The sequence below is a fragment of the Ruditapes philippinarum genome, unplaced genomic scaffold (assembly GCF_026571515.1).
Source record: "Ruditapes philippinarum isolate M1 unplaced genomic scaffold, ASM2657151v2 ctg3072_1_1_1_1, whole genome shotgun sequence".
Taxonomy (NCBI): Eukaryota; Metazoa; Mollusca; class Bivalvia; order Venerida; family Veneridae; genus Ruditapes; species Ruditapes philippinarum.
In genome coordinates, this window is record NW_026865530.1 from 186,300 (window position 1) to 204,819 (window position 18,520).

The 18,520-nt window shown below is 30.1% G+C and overlaps 1 protein-coding gene across 2 annotated transcripts; it reads right to left on the bottom strand.

Moving 5' to 3' along the window:
• Nucleotides 1–14,351: 14,351 nt before the first annotated feature.
• LOC132729450 (uncharacterized) lies at nucleotides 14,352–17,532 on the bottom strand. Of its 2 annotated transcripts, none has more exons than XM_060715217.1 (5): nucleotides 17,361–17,532; nucleotides 16,439–16,509; nucleotides 15,693–15,818; nucleotides 15,239–15,267; nucleotides 14,352–14,664 (listed from the first exon to the last, which is right to left on the bottom strand). In XM_060715217.1, the coding sequence occupies exons 1-5, from the start codon at nucleotides 17,422–17,424 to the stop codon at nucleotides 14,622–14,624; spliced, it is 333 nt and encodes a 110-aa protein (XP_060571200.1). In that variant the 5' UTR covers nucleotides 17,425–17,532; the 3' UTR covers nucleotides 14,352–14,621. The 2 variants fall into 2 exon arrangements, with proteins under 2 accessions (XP_060571200.1, XP_060571199.1); XM_060715216.1 differs by having other exon boundaries at nucleotides 14,352–14,667.
• Between the last annotated feature and the right edge of the window lie 988 nt (nucleotides 17,533–18,520).

Below are 18,520 nucleotides of genomic sequence, written 5' to 3' on the forward strand. Positions count from 1 at the left end.
GGTCAATCTTTTTAGAAAAGCTCCTTTAACATTTGATATGATATAAGGAACTCAAACAAGTCTTTAGTTTAGTCAAACCAAAAGTTTTCGAGTGGCATAGACGTTTTTTTTAGAAAAGCTGAACCAATCATTGGAAAGTGACACAAATCGTTGGCGGGGTGGAAGAACGCCTGGTGTGAACGTTTTTCCGACGCCGATGCGTTTTGAAAATACAACTGTGGGCGCTTGAGCCAAAACTATGTTTTTGCGTATATCTAAGGTTCGTTTAAGTCTTATATTTCATGTGTTAAAAACTAATTCTTAAAATGGTTAAAAGTTAAATCATAGTCGAAGAAAACTTGTTCTTCCAAATACGGAAACAGATAGCTTACGATGAACACAGAGTAGTTCAGTTAAGTTAGTTCATTGGTTTTGTAGATTTATTTTATTATGTGTTCACATTTTGTAGAAATGATATATAAATATAAAAATATGCATTCCAACAATTTTAAAACGCCTATGATTTGTTCCATATGCCCCACAATATACAATTATTTTAAGTTGTTAGCACACGACATTCTGAATTTTCTATCAAAGTGTTTCAAGGTATGAGAAAATAATGATCTAACCAATGTCTTCATCTGCATTGACCTTGTATCATGAACAGTGGCAAATATTGTTTCTAACTTTTTGAGTGTTTTTAACGTAAATGCTTATGACGTTGTCTACATACGTCTACAACGTACACACTTTGCCGTAATCGCATTACTATGTTTGTTTTTGTTTCCATTGGCTAATCATTTTTTGTTTGATTTTTATAATATTCTGTTTTTCTTTATTACGCATTAATACAGTGTTTGTAGTGTGAAAGTAAATATTATTTAGTATTATAAAATCTATGCCTCGATTTTGGGTATTAATGGATTTTTCCCTTATATTTGTGCATATTGCAGCAGCTACCAACAAGATTCCAGTTTATAGTGGTAATACGTGTAAGAATTTAAGAGTTTTGTGTAGATCAGTTTTTCTTTTAAATTGGATTACTTTATTAATAAAAAAAGAACTAGTGTTGACTGGCACAATTAATATAAGAAAAATCTTCGCGTTGTTATAGTTATTTAGTTTTAACAAACTTCGCAAAGTTGCAGTTATTGCTTAAATTTGGAAAATTTAGATACACAATCGATACAAATATGCAAATTTAAAGCAAAAGCAATCCTTGCAAATATACATGTTTATTTGGGAAGGAATATTACATTAGATCAATGCATCAATATTTCGCGTTGATAAATAACATATGGTTTAGATATTAACAAAAAATATTGCAGCATTTATTAACGTAATGTATCGGTTGAATCACGGAGAGACTGTAATTAATATTTTATAAAATACAGAAATAAAACAATGATATGGCTATCCTCGCTTAAAAAAAGGCAACGCAATGTATCATGGGATTTCATATAATATTACAGACTGAGGTGCTAGTAATTGTTTTTATTTTTAAATAAATTTTTTTAATTGTTCTATATTTTAACTAGAAATATGCTGAGAGTGTGCAATGTCTTCCTTTCCTTTTAACATAAAATTTATTTTTTTAATTAATTTTGATATGAAAAGAAAGAGTTTGTTTGTGTGTTATATGAAATGTTTACATGTCATAAAAAGAAGTTTAGCGCGTGAAAAGAAGTTTTATATTAAGATTGTAACAACATACCAAAATTAAAATGCTTTTGAGAAATAAAAACGATAGCATCTCGGGATATATTATTTAAAAAGACCTTCAATAAGTAAGCTATTGTCTATTTAATAACGTCTGTTATAATTATTCAATTTCATCTTAGTTTGTTAACAAACATACGTTATATTGTCTTATTTTATAGATTATTTGTAAGAAAAAATAAACTTAAGGTACCAAAATTTAATGGGAAACTATATATAGTGTCTTAATAGGAAAATTTGAAATTATATTTTGATTTTTTTTTTCACAGTGAAATTATTTTAATATACTTTTCATAAATTTATTAGTGTGTAATTAGCTCAGAAGCATGAAAATCACTATGAAAATATATAAAAACTATTTACGAATAATAACATTAGTCAAAGTTTATATAAAATATTGAGAAAAAATACAAAGTATGAATAAATACAGTTTAAATATCCAAGTTTTGAGTGTCAAAAACAAAATAGTCTTATAATATTCATACACAACAGGAATGATGATCGGGTTTTCACCATTAAGACCAAGATATCTACAATAAATAGAGGTATTCAAGGATATATAATTGTTTTTACAATCATACACAGGCTATGCTATTAACTAGTCTCAAGAAATAGGAAAAAAAAGGCAACTTTAAAATACTATTAACATACATCGTGTTTTCATTTTACTCTAAAGCATCAAAAAAGCATTCATATGCTGACAAATTGAGGTTTTACAAAATGCAAACATCAACAATACTTATTATCAAAATTGAATGAATTTTAATTATATTTTTGACGCTTTGGTGCATTCCAAAATTTATGATTCGCAAACTTTATCACTTTTCCTTCAGCTCAGAATATAAACACATACGTTTTGTCTTATATAAAATACAATTTTGAGGAACATAATGACAAGTAAGTTCAAACACTAATATTCCGATATAGAATTGATCTAAATAAATATTTCTGAAGTAAGAAAGTGAATCCGCATGTTTTATTACCTATAAGATATACCTGTTAACTCAATATACTAGTCTAAATGATACAATGATAAAAGAAATACACAGAAAGCAGGATAGCTAACGAACGTGACTATTAATAAAACATTGAATACTTCTAAAATTAACCTCATTTCAGGCAAGTTTTTATTTGCAAATCATTTTATCAACACAGACTGAATTTACTTCAAAGAAAGTGTATAAGACAACTGCATTAAAAGTTCTTTACTCGGCTATAACCGACTTTGTTTGAAGTCTCGCTCATTTCCCACCAACTTTTCTCAAATCAGGTAATCAAAAAACAGAATGAAAAGTTCATTGCAAATCATAGAACTTGACAAAACAAGCAACAACCAAATAAAGACAAAAATAAACATTTTATTTACAAATGAATAAAGTGTAAAAGAAAGTTTTTGTATACCAATATAGTTAAAACAGTCGCTACATCATATCATTCGTACTGCTTAATTTCTTTCGTTTGAAGAAAAAACTGACAACCAGAAGGAAGTACGATTTACTCTGGCTGAATACCATAATTAATGAATTAAAACCAATATCAGACTTTTGTACTTATTTTCCTGACCATAATTATATGCAAGAAACAACTGGTTCTCTGAACCTATTTCTGACGCTGGAAGATGTGTACAGTATTTTAGCAGCCTTGCAAACATTCTATTTTATTAAAGGAAACTCAACTATCGCTGAGATCACTTACAACTGTCCGGAAGGTTTTACACTTAAAATATATATTCTATTCATGGTCCTGCTTTCACGGTTATTTTTCGACATGAATAGACGTCACCATGAAGCGATTTGCAAGAATATGTAACATTTCAACATATAATATCGCAAAAGGTGCAAACGTTTAGATATTTAAAACATTTCCTTGTGCAGTGATGAAGCTACTGGACGAGAATTTTTCAAACTCGTAAGTGACTTTTTTCTGCATAAAATAATTTCTTGATCTTCGGTAGATGCTCTAGCCCTAAGAAAACTTAGTCTCATCGTTATTCTATTCGATGTCGATAAAAAATACTTTGACCATAAATATTAAGATAAAAACTTTATGTACAGGCCACACGAGAGCAATTTGTTCTGGTTAAAGTATGTCATGTAGTGTAAGTTCTCAAGAATAAGGTGTAAGTTGAACTCATTCTTAATACATCCGCAGGAGCTTATCCAAAAGAAATTAGTCTGATATTGATATAATTTTACATCTTTAATTCATTTACTTTGGCTACAAGTAATACCATCTGGATATCGCCCTCCTAATTTATAGTACAAAATGACAATCTTTAAGTATAGCGAATATTATGTATAAATGTCTAGGCAAACCTCCCGGTTAATGCGTTATAATTCTATTTTAAGCTTCCTTTCAGAGATAAATGTTATAATAGCGAAAATGATTTGTTTCTACATCAACCTTTCCGCTGACCGTTTCTTGGAATCATATTTCTGAGACTGTTGTATACAATTCTACACAATGAAACACAAAACTTTGCAATGTATTCTAAATAAAGCAGAAATAGAATTCCGAGCCACACACCCTCGTATGTTATTTTTACGTTTGTTTATCTCAAGCTTTGCCTCTAGATAATTAATATAAAATCTAAAAATACAATGTAATATTACTCCTGGGATTTGTTTTTGATGCCGTATAATTTAGGTTCATTACAATTTTTGCTTTTAGGATATCATAAATTAACTTTATTATTCTTCTAATAAATTATCAAATTATTGTAAAATTGATTTCATTTTTGAAAATAAATTGTTTTTTTAACATTATGGTTGAAATAATGAAGCAAGCAATTCACTAATTTTTTATTTTGCAATGTATTGTTCATGTTAAGTGAAAACAGTGATTGATTGTTTTACGTATTTTCCATCTTTGAAAACAGTGATGTCCTTTATCTTTGATTGACTTATTGTGTTTGTATTTAACAATCATTTAGTGTCATTTCCAACGAATTTATTTCTAAAACACGTAAACAATATTGAATTTATCGGTTCGGCTTTAAAAAGGTAAGAAGTGAAAAATGAATACAATCTGTAATTTTCTTTACTTTATATAGAAACTGACTTTTTAAAGCGCATCATAAACAACACGGAGAGTTTGAATATTAAAACTCTGTCATAACATACTCGTGCTTAATTTGTTTTCATTTTCTATAGATTTCATTTTAGTATTCAAAATGTAGAATTTCATTTGACCGTATATTTGCACGTTTAATATATAACAGAGAATAGACATCTTTAAGAAGTAATTAAAGAAGTAATTAATGATTGATATAATGTAAATAAGAAGAATCTTGTATTTATTTCAATTATCTTTAGAAAAATATCTATTAATTGCAATTGCAATTACATCTTGATTAAATAAAGTGATGCATCTACAAATTGTTGTCGAATTATAATGTGAATGACGTAAAATGATTTTTCTAACTATTTTATTAGAGTACTAGAATTTAATGAAGCTGTACTATATTTAATTACATTAAAGTGTCACATGTCTCAAATGAATAACCATTTTAGAAATTTGCACGTTTCATGTGAATAATTAAGCGAAACATGCATTAAAAGACCATCAAGGCAGATGGAAAGCAGTTTTTGAAAACATCCGATCTTTTCAAATTTAATTGATATATTTTATGTAAACATTTCAACTTTTTATGATGATTCGATGCAGTTTTATCAGAGATAGCATAACGTTATGTGACAGAAACCAGTATAAATAAACTCATTAAAGTAAGTGTTTAATGAATTATAGAAACGTTACATAAAAAATCAAACCATATATATTTCACTCGTGAACTGTAACACTACATTTATAGCTTCACAACATATACAAAACATAACTCAAGGTAAAAACATAACATACAACTAGCTCGTTTACGAATTTCCAAGATACTGCTTACCATGAATTGATGTAGGGCAATTATTTATAAAATATCAAACTGTGGATGTAGATCAAATAAAAAACACGTACAATACCCAAATAGAATGTTATTAAATAGAATGAAGAACATAAGAATCAACAGATTAATATAAACAGTTTTATTCGTTTATGTTTAAAAAGTTATAACTACTACATTTTGCAATTACGACTGTGAGTGTACTAAAAGCTTAAACCCTATTGAGCATCTCATAGTAAAACTGAACTGCCGATTCAAACAAGATAAAATATAAAAGGTCCTTCTATCTGATAAAGTTTTAAAATGCATTTAAATAGCTGATTGAAATGAACTGAAATATAAACCAGAGTTAATAAAGAAAACATACATGTATGTTACCTGTTTTACTTCGTCTACATAAAATTGAATTTCACTCTGTTTTGGTAAAAGCTGAAAAACAAAACTTCAATATAAAAGAACTACAAAGTACTTAGTGCAAGTCTCGAATGAAAAAGGCTTGTTGAAATATATAGTTACCATAAATATTAAAAAGTGGTAGCTAAAGTTTTCTTAACATGTAGGGAAATGTTTTTTTATCCTACTCAAGGTAACAATATACATGTAATTCACGCATTGAATAAGGTATGTTAAGCAGGTGCTTTTCCGTTTGTTCTTTCACATAGAACACACTCAATAATAAATACCAATCCTGTGTTTTCCCATATTTGTTTTCAATAATCTCGAGGGATTTGTCGTCTTTTTTAATGTTGTTATATCTCTCGTCATATACGTAAATGAAAAAGCATTTCACAAATTGTTCTTGCTTGATAGGAAATAAAAGTAAGCGTCATCATTTATAGAAAAAAATCATAATTTCAAATCTTCATTCGTTTCCGTTAAGCATTCGAATATCTTTCACTACATGACATTAACTTAACAAAAATATAATATAAAACGTTGAAGTGTGCAAACCACGTGGTGTGTTTTGTTTGATTATTTATAAATGAATTGTTCACTTTTTGTTCCGATATGATAATAATATTTTTGCAACAGTTTCACTGAGGTTGTTCTGAAAAAGAAATATGTTAGACATTGATACATGCCACTTAAAAAAAGGAAAATAAAAAAAAGGATTCAAAATAGAATTTACTTGAAATTATAAATGCAACGAATAGTGAACATTTCATTGCTATGATAATACTTTTAGTCAAACGTTAATAATCTATACCTGTATTAATAGTTTTGATTTTTTTTTTGCAAAGCAAATCTTAACATGCGTAATTTGTTGTTAAGCTGTTTAAAGGTTTAATGCGTTTGTTAGGTTTTATTTTGATATCGAATTTTGATGTTATCTATCCCACACTTTTCACACCAAAACAGACAAAAACATCTTAATGTTATTTTACCTCTTAAGTTTTTCTTATTTTTTTAATTCTATCTTAAAAACTTGATTTTTTGGTTAACACTTTCCATTTTGGGACCTTTGATAAAATTTATAATATTTATAAATTTTCCCCTAATACACGCAAATTTTGAAGCACAAAACGCTTCAACGGAAAAAAATTCCGTTTATGTTAGTGACAATACGGTACCTATATGGAAGGCCCGGGACATTTTTTTTGGTCCCCCCCCTTTTCTATCGTTACGTAGTGTTTGAAGGGGAAAATACTGCAAAAAAGCATTTTGGGGGAATCCATTGTTTTTTTTAAACAAAAATTCCGCTGTCAAAAATAAAAATCAGTTTTCCCGGTTTTATTCATTTTTTACAACTTTTAAAATGTGGAAAACCCTCTTTTTGCCCAAAATTTTAAAAACCTTTTTAATATACCAAATAATTTCGCGTTAAAAAAGTGTTCGTGATTTTTATAGACCGTCTGCAACTGTACTACATGTATATACATGTACTGTAGTGGGCGTTACTGTAAATGGTAAAACGTAACGGAGCTCTTTCTGTTAAAAATGTCCGACGATTTGTTTGATGATGACTTGGACCTATTAACCCTTACTCAGAATGGGTATTTTGATGTTGTTGAACAGTCTAATGAATTGTTTGGCTTTGATTTTGAGGAGGAGGTTTCCCAAACTGACCAAAATACATACAGATGCCAGTGAACTGAGTGTTGACATAGCCAACTCCATCCTGGATTGTCATCAGCAAGAAACAATGAATGACACTGGTAATATAATAAATAATGTTAATCCAGTAATCACTGAAACTTTAAATTGTACCACACAGAATCCGGAAAATATTTGTTGATGAGCAAGAAAATAATATAAACTGTGGCAAATCAAATGCAAACAATCCAACCTTCCTCAACATAACTGATGAAGAAAAAGAAAACTTTGTTACAGGAATGAAAAACAAAAACACTGTAAAAAAACTGAAACAAGTCATCGTCAGTTCCAACGTTGGCTTGCTGAGCCACCAAGAAATGAGTTGAGGCAAATCTGGAATATTATTCCAACTGAACTGGACAACTTCATTGGTTCATTCTTGCTGTCAATACGCAAAGCTGATGGATCAGAATATGAGCCCGATACACTCACCTCATACCACAGAGGCATTGACAGGTAATACAGTAGACTTGTTTTACATCAAAAAATCTTAAACAGCGATTCAAACCGTTTTGGTTTGTTCTTTTTCCATTCAGGCTTCTGACCATTTATTCTTATGTGACTTATTCATCAGTCAATCTGCAGAGTGTAGTGCTTAAATGATTGGTCTTCATTTCATATGACACGGCTTCCATTCATCCTGTGGCAAAAAAAATAATATATATATATTATCTATGTTTCTGTATTTATGATTGCTGTTGTTTTTTCTCTTTAAATAAAAATATCATTATATTAAAAAACTGTCATAGAATCACATAATTTTTGTTCATGTCACTAAGCTAGTCTGATGATCATGTTAATTAAAACTGTTATGAGTCAAAATATTTTAAGAAAATCAAACTTGAGAAAAATGAACTAAGAGTTTTTGAGAAGTAAACACATTCAAACAATACAAAAGTGAATTCAAGTAATAATTTACAGTTTATGTCCGCTTACACTGATTTGACTTTCCCATTAATGTAAGAGACATTTGAGCCGCGTCACGACAAAACCAACATCATGGGTTTGCGACCAGCATAGTTTCAGACCAGCCTGCGCATCCGCGCAGTCTGATCAGGATCCATGCTGTTCGCTATCAGTTTCTCTACTTGTTATAGGGTCTGTAAGCGAACAGCATGGATCCTGATCAGACTGCGCGGATGCGCAGGCTGGTCTGGATCCATGCTGGTCGCAAACCCACTATGTTGGTTTTGTCGTGACACGGCTCATTTTTGTATATTTTGACCTCTTTTTTTGATAATTTATAGAGGATATTCAATTTTTTTAATTTTATTTATTTTCATCGAGTGGTATGAAAAATAAATATTTCATGTCAGGGTAGCCACAAATGAAATATGGTAATTTTCATGCCACAAGATGAAAATAAATCATGCATTTATAGCAAAAACTTAAATTTTCTGTTTATTATATACATTTTTCTATTTTTTTGACATTAAAATTTAAAAAAACTTTCCCTAAATTTTTTTTGTAATGCAGAATTTAAAAGAAATTAGTCCGGCAAGACACCAGTGAAAATACGGAAAATATGTTTCATTGCAGTGAACAAGAAATTTTTACAGTGAAAATACAGAACATGAAAATACGCATTTTATTTCATTTATATTTCTCAATATTTCATCAATAAGTCTATAATAAATGCAGATAATATGTGCCATTTGCAATGTGCAATTTGCTGTCTTTACACTTCACAATATTTAAAAAAATTCATGAAAATTGTACATTTTGACTTAAATATTGCTTCCAGTTTAATCATGAATATTTTACTACTAGATCTCTATTAAAAAGGCATTTACTTGTATTACAAAGGAATGTATTTCTGGCCAAACTGCAATTCCATTAAGATACTGTTTTTATATTTGCATTTGGCTACTTTGAAATTTGTTAAATTGTATTTTGATTATTTCTGACACTGTTAAATTTTAAAGCATACTGTATGTAAGATATAATAAATCAATATTATGACATAACATTTTGCACAATTTGTCATTTCTTCAAATTGTATGTCATGATTTTTTTTCAAACTTTAAATCCACCTTATCATTATGTATTGTACTATTTTTAGATGGTATACTAAATAATTTTTTCTTATATTCAAAAATGAAATTCGAATTTTGGTAATAAAAATTATTAATTTTGAGTCCATTCTAGGAATTCTACCCTTTTTTGCATTTATATAAATCTACATGTAGCATTATGCATAAATCCAAAAGATTACAATTTATGTGACTTTTTAATTGTGCAAAACTTCAAAGCAATTAAATAAATTCATTCCAATTTTGAACACATATTTTTTTATTTACTTTTAGGTGCCTCAGGGAAAATAAATATCCTCACAGCATCATAACTGACAAGGAATTTGCAACATCGCGACAAGTTTTAGCTTCAAAAACGAAAGGAACTCAAAGGCAAGGGAAAGGGTAATCGTCCAAATGCTGCAGAGCCCCTGACGGTTAATGAGAGACAAATGTTGCGGGAAAAGGGACTGACAGGGACTGACTCTCCAAAAAAAACTTTTGAATTTAATATGGTTAAATAAAACTGTTCTGTTTGGGCTTCGAGGGGGAAATGAAAATAGACAACTTAGGTGGGGGGATATTAAAATTAAAACAAATGATCATGGCAGGGAATACATTGAATATAATGAAAGGTTAACAAAAACACGTACTGCTGAGAAAACAACTGAAGTACGCCATTTTAGTCCAAAACAATTTGCACATGATACTCTAGAAACTTGCCCTGTATATGCTTACAAAGTATTTGCACAACACAGGCCAACAGAAATGTGTCAGCCCGAGTCGCCATTTTATTTAGGTATTAACTATAAACGACTTCCGGTTCAGATAAATGGTATAAATCTCAGCCTCTTGGTGAGCACACGCTCAATACGTTAATGAAAACCATGGCTATTGAGTGTGGTTTGCAAGGCAAAAAAACAAATCACAGTGCAAGAAAAACTACTTGCACTGATCTATTACATAGTGGAATTGCACCAACTACAATACAACAGTTAAGTGCCCATAGAAATGTTCAAAGTGTAAAACAATTATGCCAAGGCATCATGTGAAATGCAAGAACACATGTCTGATATATTGTCCCATAACCCAAATCCTCCCAAGCTTAAAAATGCAATTCAGATGTGTCAAACTCAAAGTAAACAATCACTTACCAATTCCACTGGTCCGCCTCGTCAAATTTTAGCACCTGTACAATCACCATTTAACGCAAGTTTTTTATCAAATGTCCGTACAATGTCGGGAATTGAATTAGTTTCAACCAATACTGGTCAAATTCTTCAGAATGCAAGACTAATGAATTGTCCAATAACAATTATTAACAAAACCGTGAAAACTGATGACATTTCACCAAGTCCCAAACGCCGGAGAAGGATTTGTCCGGTAATTGAATCTGACAGTGACAGTGAATAATTCATGTACACTAAGCGGAACAATCCAAATCAAATGTTGCATTTCTAGCTTTTTAAAAACTGTTATCTTTTTAAACGTTTGTTGATATTGTGACGGCGTATTGTGACACGACATGGATCGGCCATATGATGTCTATTTCCTAGAAAACTGTGTTGGAGGCGTGGCCTCTTTTGAAAAAAACTGATATATTCATCCGCCGTTCATAAATGTTATTTCTCCATATCTATATGTTTCTCATTGTGAAATAAATGATAAAAGTTATAAAATTGATTTCTTTTTGTTTTAAAAATTTATAGGTATATAATAAAAGGAAAATTATGTTGTAGTAGCTTTCCGATGCCCTTGTATTTGCTACTCGCAGCGTAGTAAAATTGATATCTCGCTCGACCTTCGGTCTCGCGAGATATCAATTTTACTACGCTGCGAGTAGCAAAATACAAGGCCTCGGAAAGCTACTACAACATAATATTCCGTATTTATTTCATTTCCATTCCTTTTCAGGGGTAGTTTTATTTTGTCCGTTCGCCACATGTTGGCTGCTGTTGGACACGAGTTAATTTACAATTACATTTTACACAAGTCCTTTTTATAGCCTGATTAACATTTAAGAACTTTGCGTCAACACATCTACCTACGCAACGAGTAAAAAACAAGACTAGCCATAACATCCATGCCATTTGTTCATGGTCTGACTGTTTGCTGTCCAGTCATTACATAGTTTGATCTTAGGATGAAAAATGGTTTGAAAAGAGGGACAGGTCTTATTAAGATATTTAGATTGATAAGTGTAATTCAGTCACGTTAATTTATTTCCGTTATTTTCTAAATATAATGTTTTCATATAGTATTACTTTTTAGTTGATTCATTTTAAAATGCATGATTTATTTTATATCAAAATGAAAAATTCATATTACGTGACGTTTAATGAAATGCTGGTACAGTGTGTAAGGTGTTCACTTATATAAAGCTTATATTGAATTTAGCACAAAATATGTCATGTCATCAGATTTGATGTATGGTTGTGATAAACATTAATCCTGCATCTTTAATTTTCTATATACTTTTGTAATACATAAATGTGCGTACAATCTCAAATTATAACACGATACAATAAACTTTGATATCTATAATGTGCTTTCAATCATTTAACTATAATTTTATTATTGCCCTATCTGATATGTTTCGTCACGGCAGCGCTCGACATCATTCAAACCGGGAGAAATTAAGACGGACACGTTTTTAACGCGCAAAACACGCACTTTGTTTCCATCACAATTAAATACCGCCCAGCAGTGCTCGTGTAAGTAGAAAATGTTCATGCGTGTTGCATGGTCAATTTATCTAGTGAACCTATAGTTGCTCAACTCCGCAAGAGGCAAGCAGTTGTTTTCTTGAGCAAAAAATAAAAATAAACAAAAAAAACTTTACTCTCCTTACTAGTTGGTTCCAGCAATGGATTGAAAAGTGTGTCTCTATAAGCTTATTGTTTCCTTAACAACCAAACTTAAATTAATGATATATAAATAAACAAGCTGTATACTTATTTTGAAATTACTAAAACAAGAATAATACAAACAATTACATAAAATAACCTTCATCGCATCGATTTGCTTTTAAAAATGGCGGAAAAATGTATCTGAATGAAGATTACGTATGCCAAAAATTACTCCGCGGCAGACGTTGCAATAACATTATTTGTTGACCTTTTGAAATTTATTGCTTTTTGCATTTATTCATTTCTAATCTTAACTTTCTTTTAAACTTAATAGTAGCATCCTCAATCGACACATGTTCGTTTTATATAATTAATAGCTATATATTTAGTGTATTGAAATGCAAATTTAAGCTTTCAGACTCTAACTAGGCAAACAAGTTTTAAAATGCTTGGTTGATCAGACAAACGCGATTTAAAACTGCAATTCAGCATAAGTAAAAACTGATCGTTTTAATATGTGAAAGATGAAATTAGAATTCAACAATCTAACTCGTGGGAATACAATTTTCGAGCTTCACTGATTAAAATAAAATTAAATATTCCATAGAAACAAAGACATATCCACAATTTATCATATAATAAGGGTGTGGCGCTGGTGCGTTGATAGTGATAAATCATTCTTATGAATCTAAGTTTTCTATATAACGATTAATATGTAATTTTGCTAATTGTTACTGCTCTGTGGTTACCTCTATGAAATAAATAAACAAGTTGAACAGATCTGTTCAATTGTATCGTTACTCAAGTCTAGTACATTTGTTGCAAATCTCGTATTATTACGTGACTGGTTGAAGAGAAAATGCATTTTAGATATGTTATAGCAAGGAGTTTGCAATGAAATGATAACAAAACACTGTTTGTATCTTTTGCAATCTCGAAGCGTTTATGGCCGAATGTTTACAGTCATTGACATCAAACCACTTAACTCTCACATCTTTAGGTTCGAGCCGCGCCAGTGTCTTAGGATTCTACATGTAAGAAAGCTATTGAGCGAGCTTACAGAATGTCGGTTGTACCAATTAGGGACCGCTTATGACTGAATTAATGTACAGACGGGCACCTGGGGTCTTCCTTCACCAGAAAAGCTCGAAAGTCTCCACAGGACCTATACTGTGTTAGTGCGACGTTAAACCCAAACAACAACAACAAAATAATGGCAGATTTTGTTTCAAAGGGACTTATTTCGACAGCGATATTTGGGATTTTAAGGAAAAAAAACTTATAAATATTGTACACTATCTTTACATGATTATCAATTACAGTGCGTGCATATTTACATGCATTTCATTTGTTGAAGAACAGTTGCGAGGCAATTTCAAAAGCATTTATTATATTACAATGTATCTAAATAATAAGAAAAAATAGTTGTTACAGAAGCAGGAGAAACAAAGTAAATAGCCTGCTTTAAATAAAGTACTGATTTATATATCATGCAATCAGTAAATCTATAATGCAGTCCAACGAAAAAACTAAAAATCTGGAAAAAGTGATGCCTATGGCTAAATCAAAAGGCTGCTTCATAAAAAACCAAAAGGCTACTTAATAAAAACAGAAAAATTACTTTTCCTAAAAAACAACATTCTGCAAGCTTTAAAATGAAAAATAGAATAAAATGAAGTATTTTTTTATCAAAACCCCCCTTATTTACCGTAATAGTTATACATGTTTATAATAATTATGTCATGTTATAATTAAAAAATCGGTCAATAGAAATAAGAGTAAAAAACGAAATATGTTAAGGGGAATGTTGCAAAAGAAATAGAAAAATTAATTATACAAAATCTGAAACAAAACGGTATATAGAAATTGACATTTAATAAGTTAAATAACGAAGATATAACTGCTGGTACAAATTGTACAAATAAAACAATTGAAATCATACTTTGCGTATCTATATAGATACGCACTGTTTAACTGTCGTATAACTGCGAGTGTTAAAGCAAAGAAAATAATATGGTTTACAAGCAGTCAGGCAAAATGTTCTTTATCCCTCCTCAGCTTATGCACTACATTCTCTTAGCCTCGTTTTTCAAACCATCGTATCTTTCTGGCAGCTTTACTACTGGTACATGTAAAAAAGAAAACAAAACATTATTGATTAATGTATAAAAGTATGTTTCGTTGTTCAGAAATTAAGCAGCTCCTTTATTATATGATAGATAAACCGTTCTGCCCTAAATAAATACACGGGCATATAAAAAGATAATGTTCTTAAAGAACTCGTTTGGTACCTGTTACAAGGTCAAAAAGCTAAAATACTTATTGATAAATGAGTCGAATAAAATCATATTATGCGAGCCTCTGGCGAGCATAATATTGTTTTATTCAACGAGTTCAATACATTCAGTATTGAATCTACACGAATATGATATTCTTTTTATGAAATAATATAAATAAGAACGGTAAACTGTGCAAAAAGAGTCATTTTCATTGACGCGCCTAGATAAAGTGTAACTTTAACATTAACGCACTTTAACGCTATGTTTATGTATCACGCAAATGACTTCTCGTCAAAGTGTTATTACACTAGTGTAATATCTTTTTATTAAATGGCTTTATTACACATCCGAGCCGCGGTTTTTTTATTAGTTTAAATACTGTTTGATATCACAAGTTAATAAAATAACACATACTTTGATACTCTGATATCTTCAACTGGCATCTGAAAGAATAAAATATTCATTCAGATTAAAATATTAGTATACAAAGAAATACACGCGGCTGCATCACCAAGGACGCAGATAATGTTACACCGACTTACAGTCAGAATTACACTAACTGAGGATACTTTTTCTCATGATTGAAAAAAAATTGTGTCATTGAGTTTGAAAATACGAAATAATTAATTTGAAACGACGAACATTGTTTTTAGTCGAAAAATTGGTCTCAAAAGAAAGAAATATGAAACAGAGCATTATTATAACTTATTATATACAAAGTCATTTAGTGATGTTACTAATTTTCGGAGACGTAAAATCAATCAGTCACGCTTATTGGAAACCATACATATGCAACTATTCACCAGAATATGTTAGTTTGAACAGTATTATATATACTCTTGTTTAATCTTATATTATAAAAGAATACCGCATATCCATCATCATAGAAGCATGCACGAAAACAGGTAATGTCATTGCAACTATCAAGGCAGCATTCAGCCCGACAATCATCATCACATGTATCCGAAACGCATCGATCAAAACCCCTCTTGATCTGAATACAAATGAATATACTTCAGCTTAATGTGAACAAGATCTTTTTAAAAAGTGAATTGCATAGTAACGTATCTGTATTTTTGAGATGAGAACCTTTCAAAATCTCTCTTCATATGTGCTAGGTCATTTATTATTAACACTAAATTACAATGGAACTACATTCTATATATAGAACTATGTACATCATTGTTATTTATTTTGCTTATTATGTTGATGCGTTTTATTTGATAATATTAAAATAGAATCAACATATTTGCTAGAAAACCACGTTCTTTATTATAGAATTTATAAAATTGGGCACAGCTATTACACTAAACTATGTTCCAAACTCTGTATGGAATTCCAAAATTTTAACGTATCAAGCTCTGCATTCTATTTTTTGTAAATATGCACGGGATTCATGTTCTTTGTAAGAAACTCTTTATATCAATTGCAACTGTCAAGGTATGTGATGGGATATAACTCTGTTCTACTTATATCAAACAACAGTTTATAGCTTTGAATATACTAGTACGAGTTTACATATAACTACTTTTCGAAGAACAATACAGGACAATTGCAATGCTCTATTCACTTGGTGAAAAACTTGGTGAAAAACATGGCTTCCATTTACTGTACCTCTTCTAATTCTCCCTCTAACAACTTCAGAAGGCGACTTTCTTTGGCAGACAATTCTTCGTTTGCTTGTACTGATAAAATTCAAAGACGTGAATGATATTTCAATAACAAGAACTGTCAAACCTATAGTGTGCTTAAATATCGTCATATATACATCATAGAATAACTTAGGTGGAATAATTTCAGTCTGTAAAAAGTAAATTCGGTATAATCCGCCTTAAGTTTTGGGATACTTATAGACTGATTATGATCCCAAAACTTAATAACGCGTTAAACCAATGTCAAATATAAACTAAGCTTAGAATGAAGCAAAAAAAACTACATCGATTTTGTACACAAATTATTCCGAAGATTATGCACCTTTACATTATAAAATGGAAACACCGTGATCAGAAAAATTCATTGACAAACTAAGAAGTAAAACAAAAAAAATATTAAAGATGAAGTTGACATAAGCCAATATCTACCCAATGTGTTTAATAATGAGTTTCGCGAGGCTCATATTGCTAGAGGGAATTCAATATGTACTCATTCAACAGTTTGATAAATGATATATATATAGATTTTTTTTCACTCGCAAATACCCATTATTAAGCATCTGTAATATGTAGATGTCTATAGCGCTTGTAATGTATTTCAAACAAGTTTAAAAATAAATACTTTATATTTCTATGCTATAATAAATATTAGGATCTTCACAGAGTTTTGACAAAGATGCTCATTTAATGTTTCTTATTAATTTGTATTGTTAACAATAATAATTCAATGAATTTCAATAAAATTGAATTTACAACAAAACCCTTCGATTTTATCAGAAACTGTCCCTTTCTTGTTCATAAACTTTAACTTAACGATTTAGATAAATGTTAAAATATATGTAATGACGTTGTCATTCAAAACAACTAGATGTAAAAACAAATACCTTGATTCTTATTCCAGTTAGCAATCACAGAGGCAAATAAACAAACTGCCAGCAATTTCAACATATTTGCTTATTTTTGCGATTTAACACCGTTTTCCCTTAGCGTATTTCTGCTGAATTCCTGATAACCTCAACAACTGTTTAACATAATTATTCTAAAGCAGGGGCGAGTCGCAATTGCATGCTTGCTTTAACTCAAATTGAATTAAACAGCTTTGAAAATTTATTCATGCATAATATATTCACATTTTATGTGTATTAAATGGATAAAGGCAATTCAAAAGTTTTTGTCATCAGAAATAGATTATAAGTTTTTGTGTGCAAATAAAGAAATCGCCAAAAATTTAAACTAATATTATTTCATTACCTTTAACCGAACAAAGCCTTTTTTGTACGTGTATTTGTGAACATTCACCCACTTTTAAATCATATGCCAATTAAAGGTAAATAACACTGCGCGTCCGCTCATCTAGATCATACGAAAAAAGGAAATCGAACAACTTTTATATAAGAGATATCTTTAAAAAAAGATACTTGGCCTTAGTTAAACAAGTTAACTTGCATATGTTGGTTCTTAGTTTTTCATGCAAAATCATAAAGAAATGATAGCATAGCTTGTATAACAATGACATAAACATTTTTGTAAGGTTATTTATCTAGAAAAATGAAACCCTTTTAGATGTATGAGTTTCTAAAAAAAAACCTGTCGTGTTTCGGTAAGTGAACTCAATTTCTAACACCTACATCTACGCATCATTACATTAATTGAACCAATAATAAAATATATTATGTTTATTGAACATCATAAACTAAGGGTAGATCTACCTGATAAGTTCTGATATTATTGAGCTACCTTACAGTGTTTGCTATTTGCTTGGCAATTATTCTGTCCATAACTGAGTGAATGGGTTAACCTTTGCTTTGAAAGAAAATTTTATTGATATGTATCAGGGCCTTGGGCTTTGGTGCTTAACAAACAGGTTTTGTTAATACTTGTAAAAATGATATCGTATTTTGTAAATGTTAGAATGACAATAAATAATAAGTCAAAGTATTTAGCTCGAAATAGGATCAAGTTAGGTTCTTTGGAAATAGGCGTTATAGTCAAGAAAAATGTTTCAATTTTGAAGCGATCAGCTTTTTGCAGTTTGATTTTGATA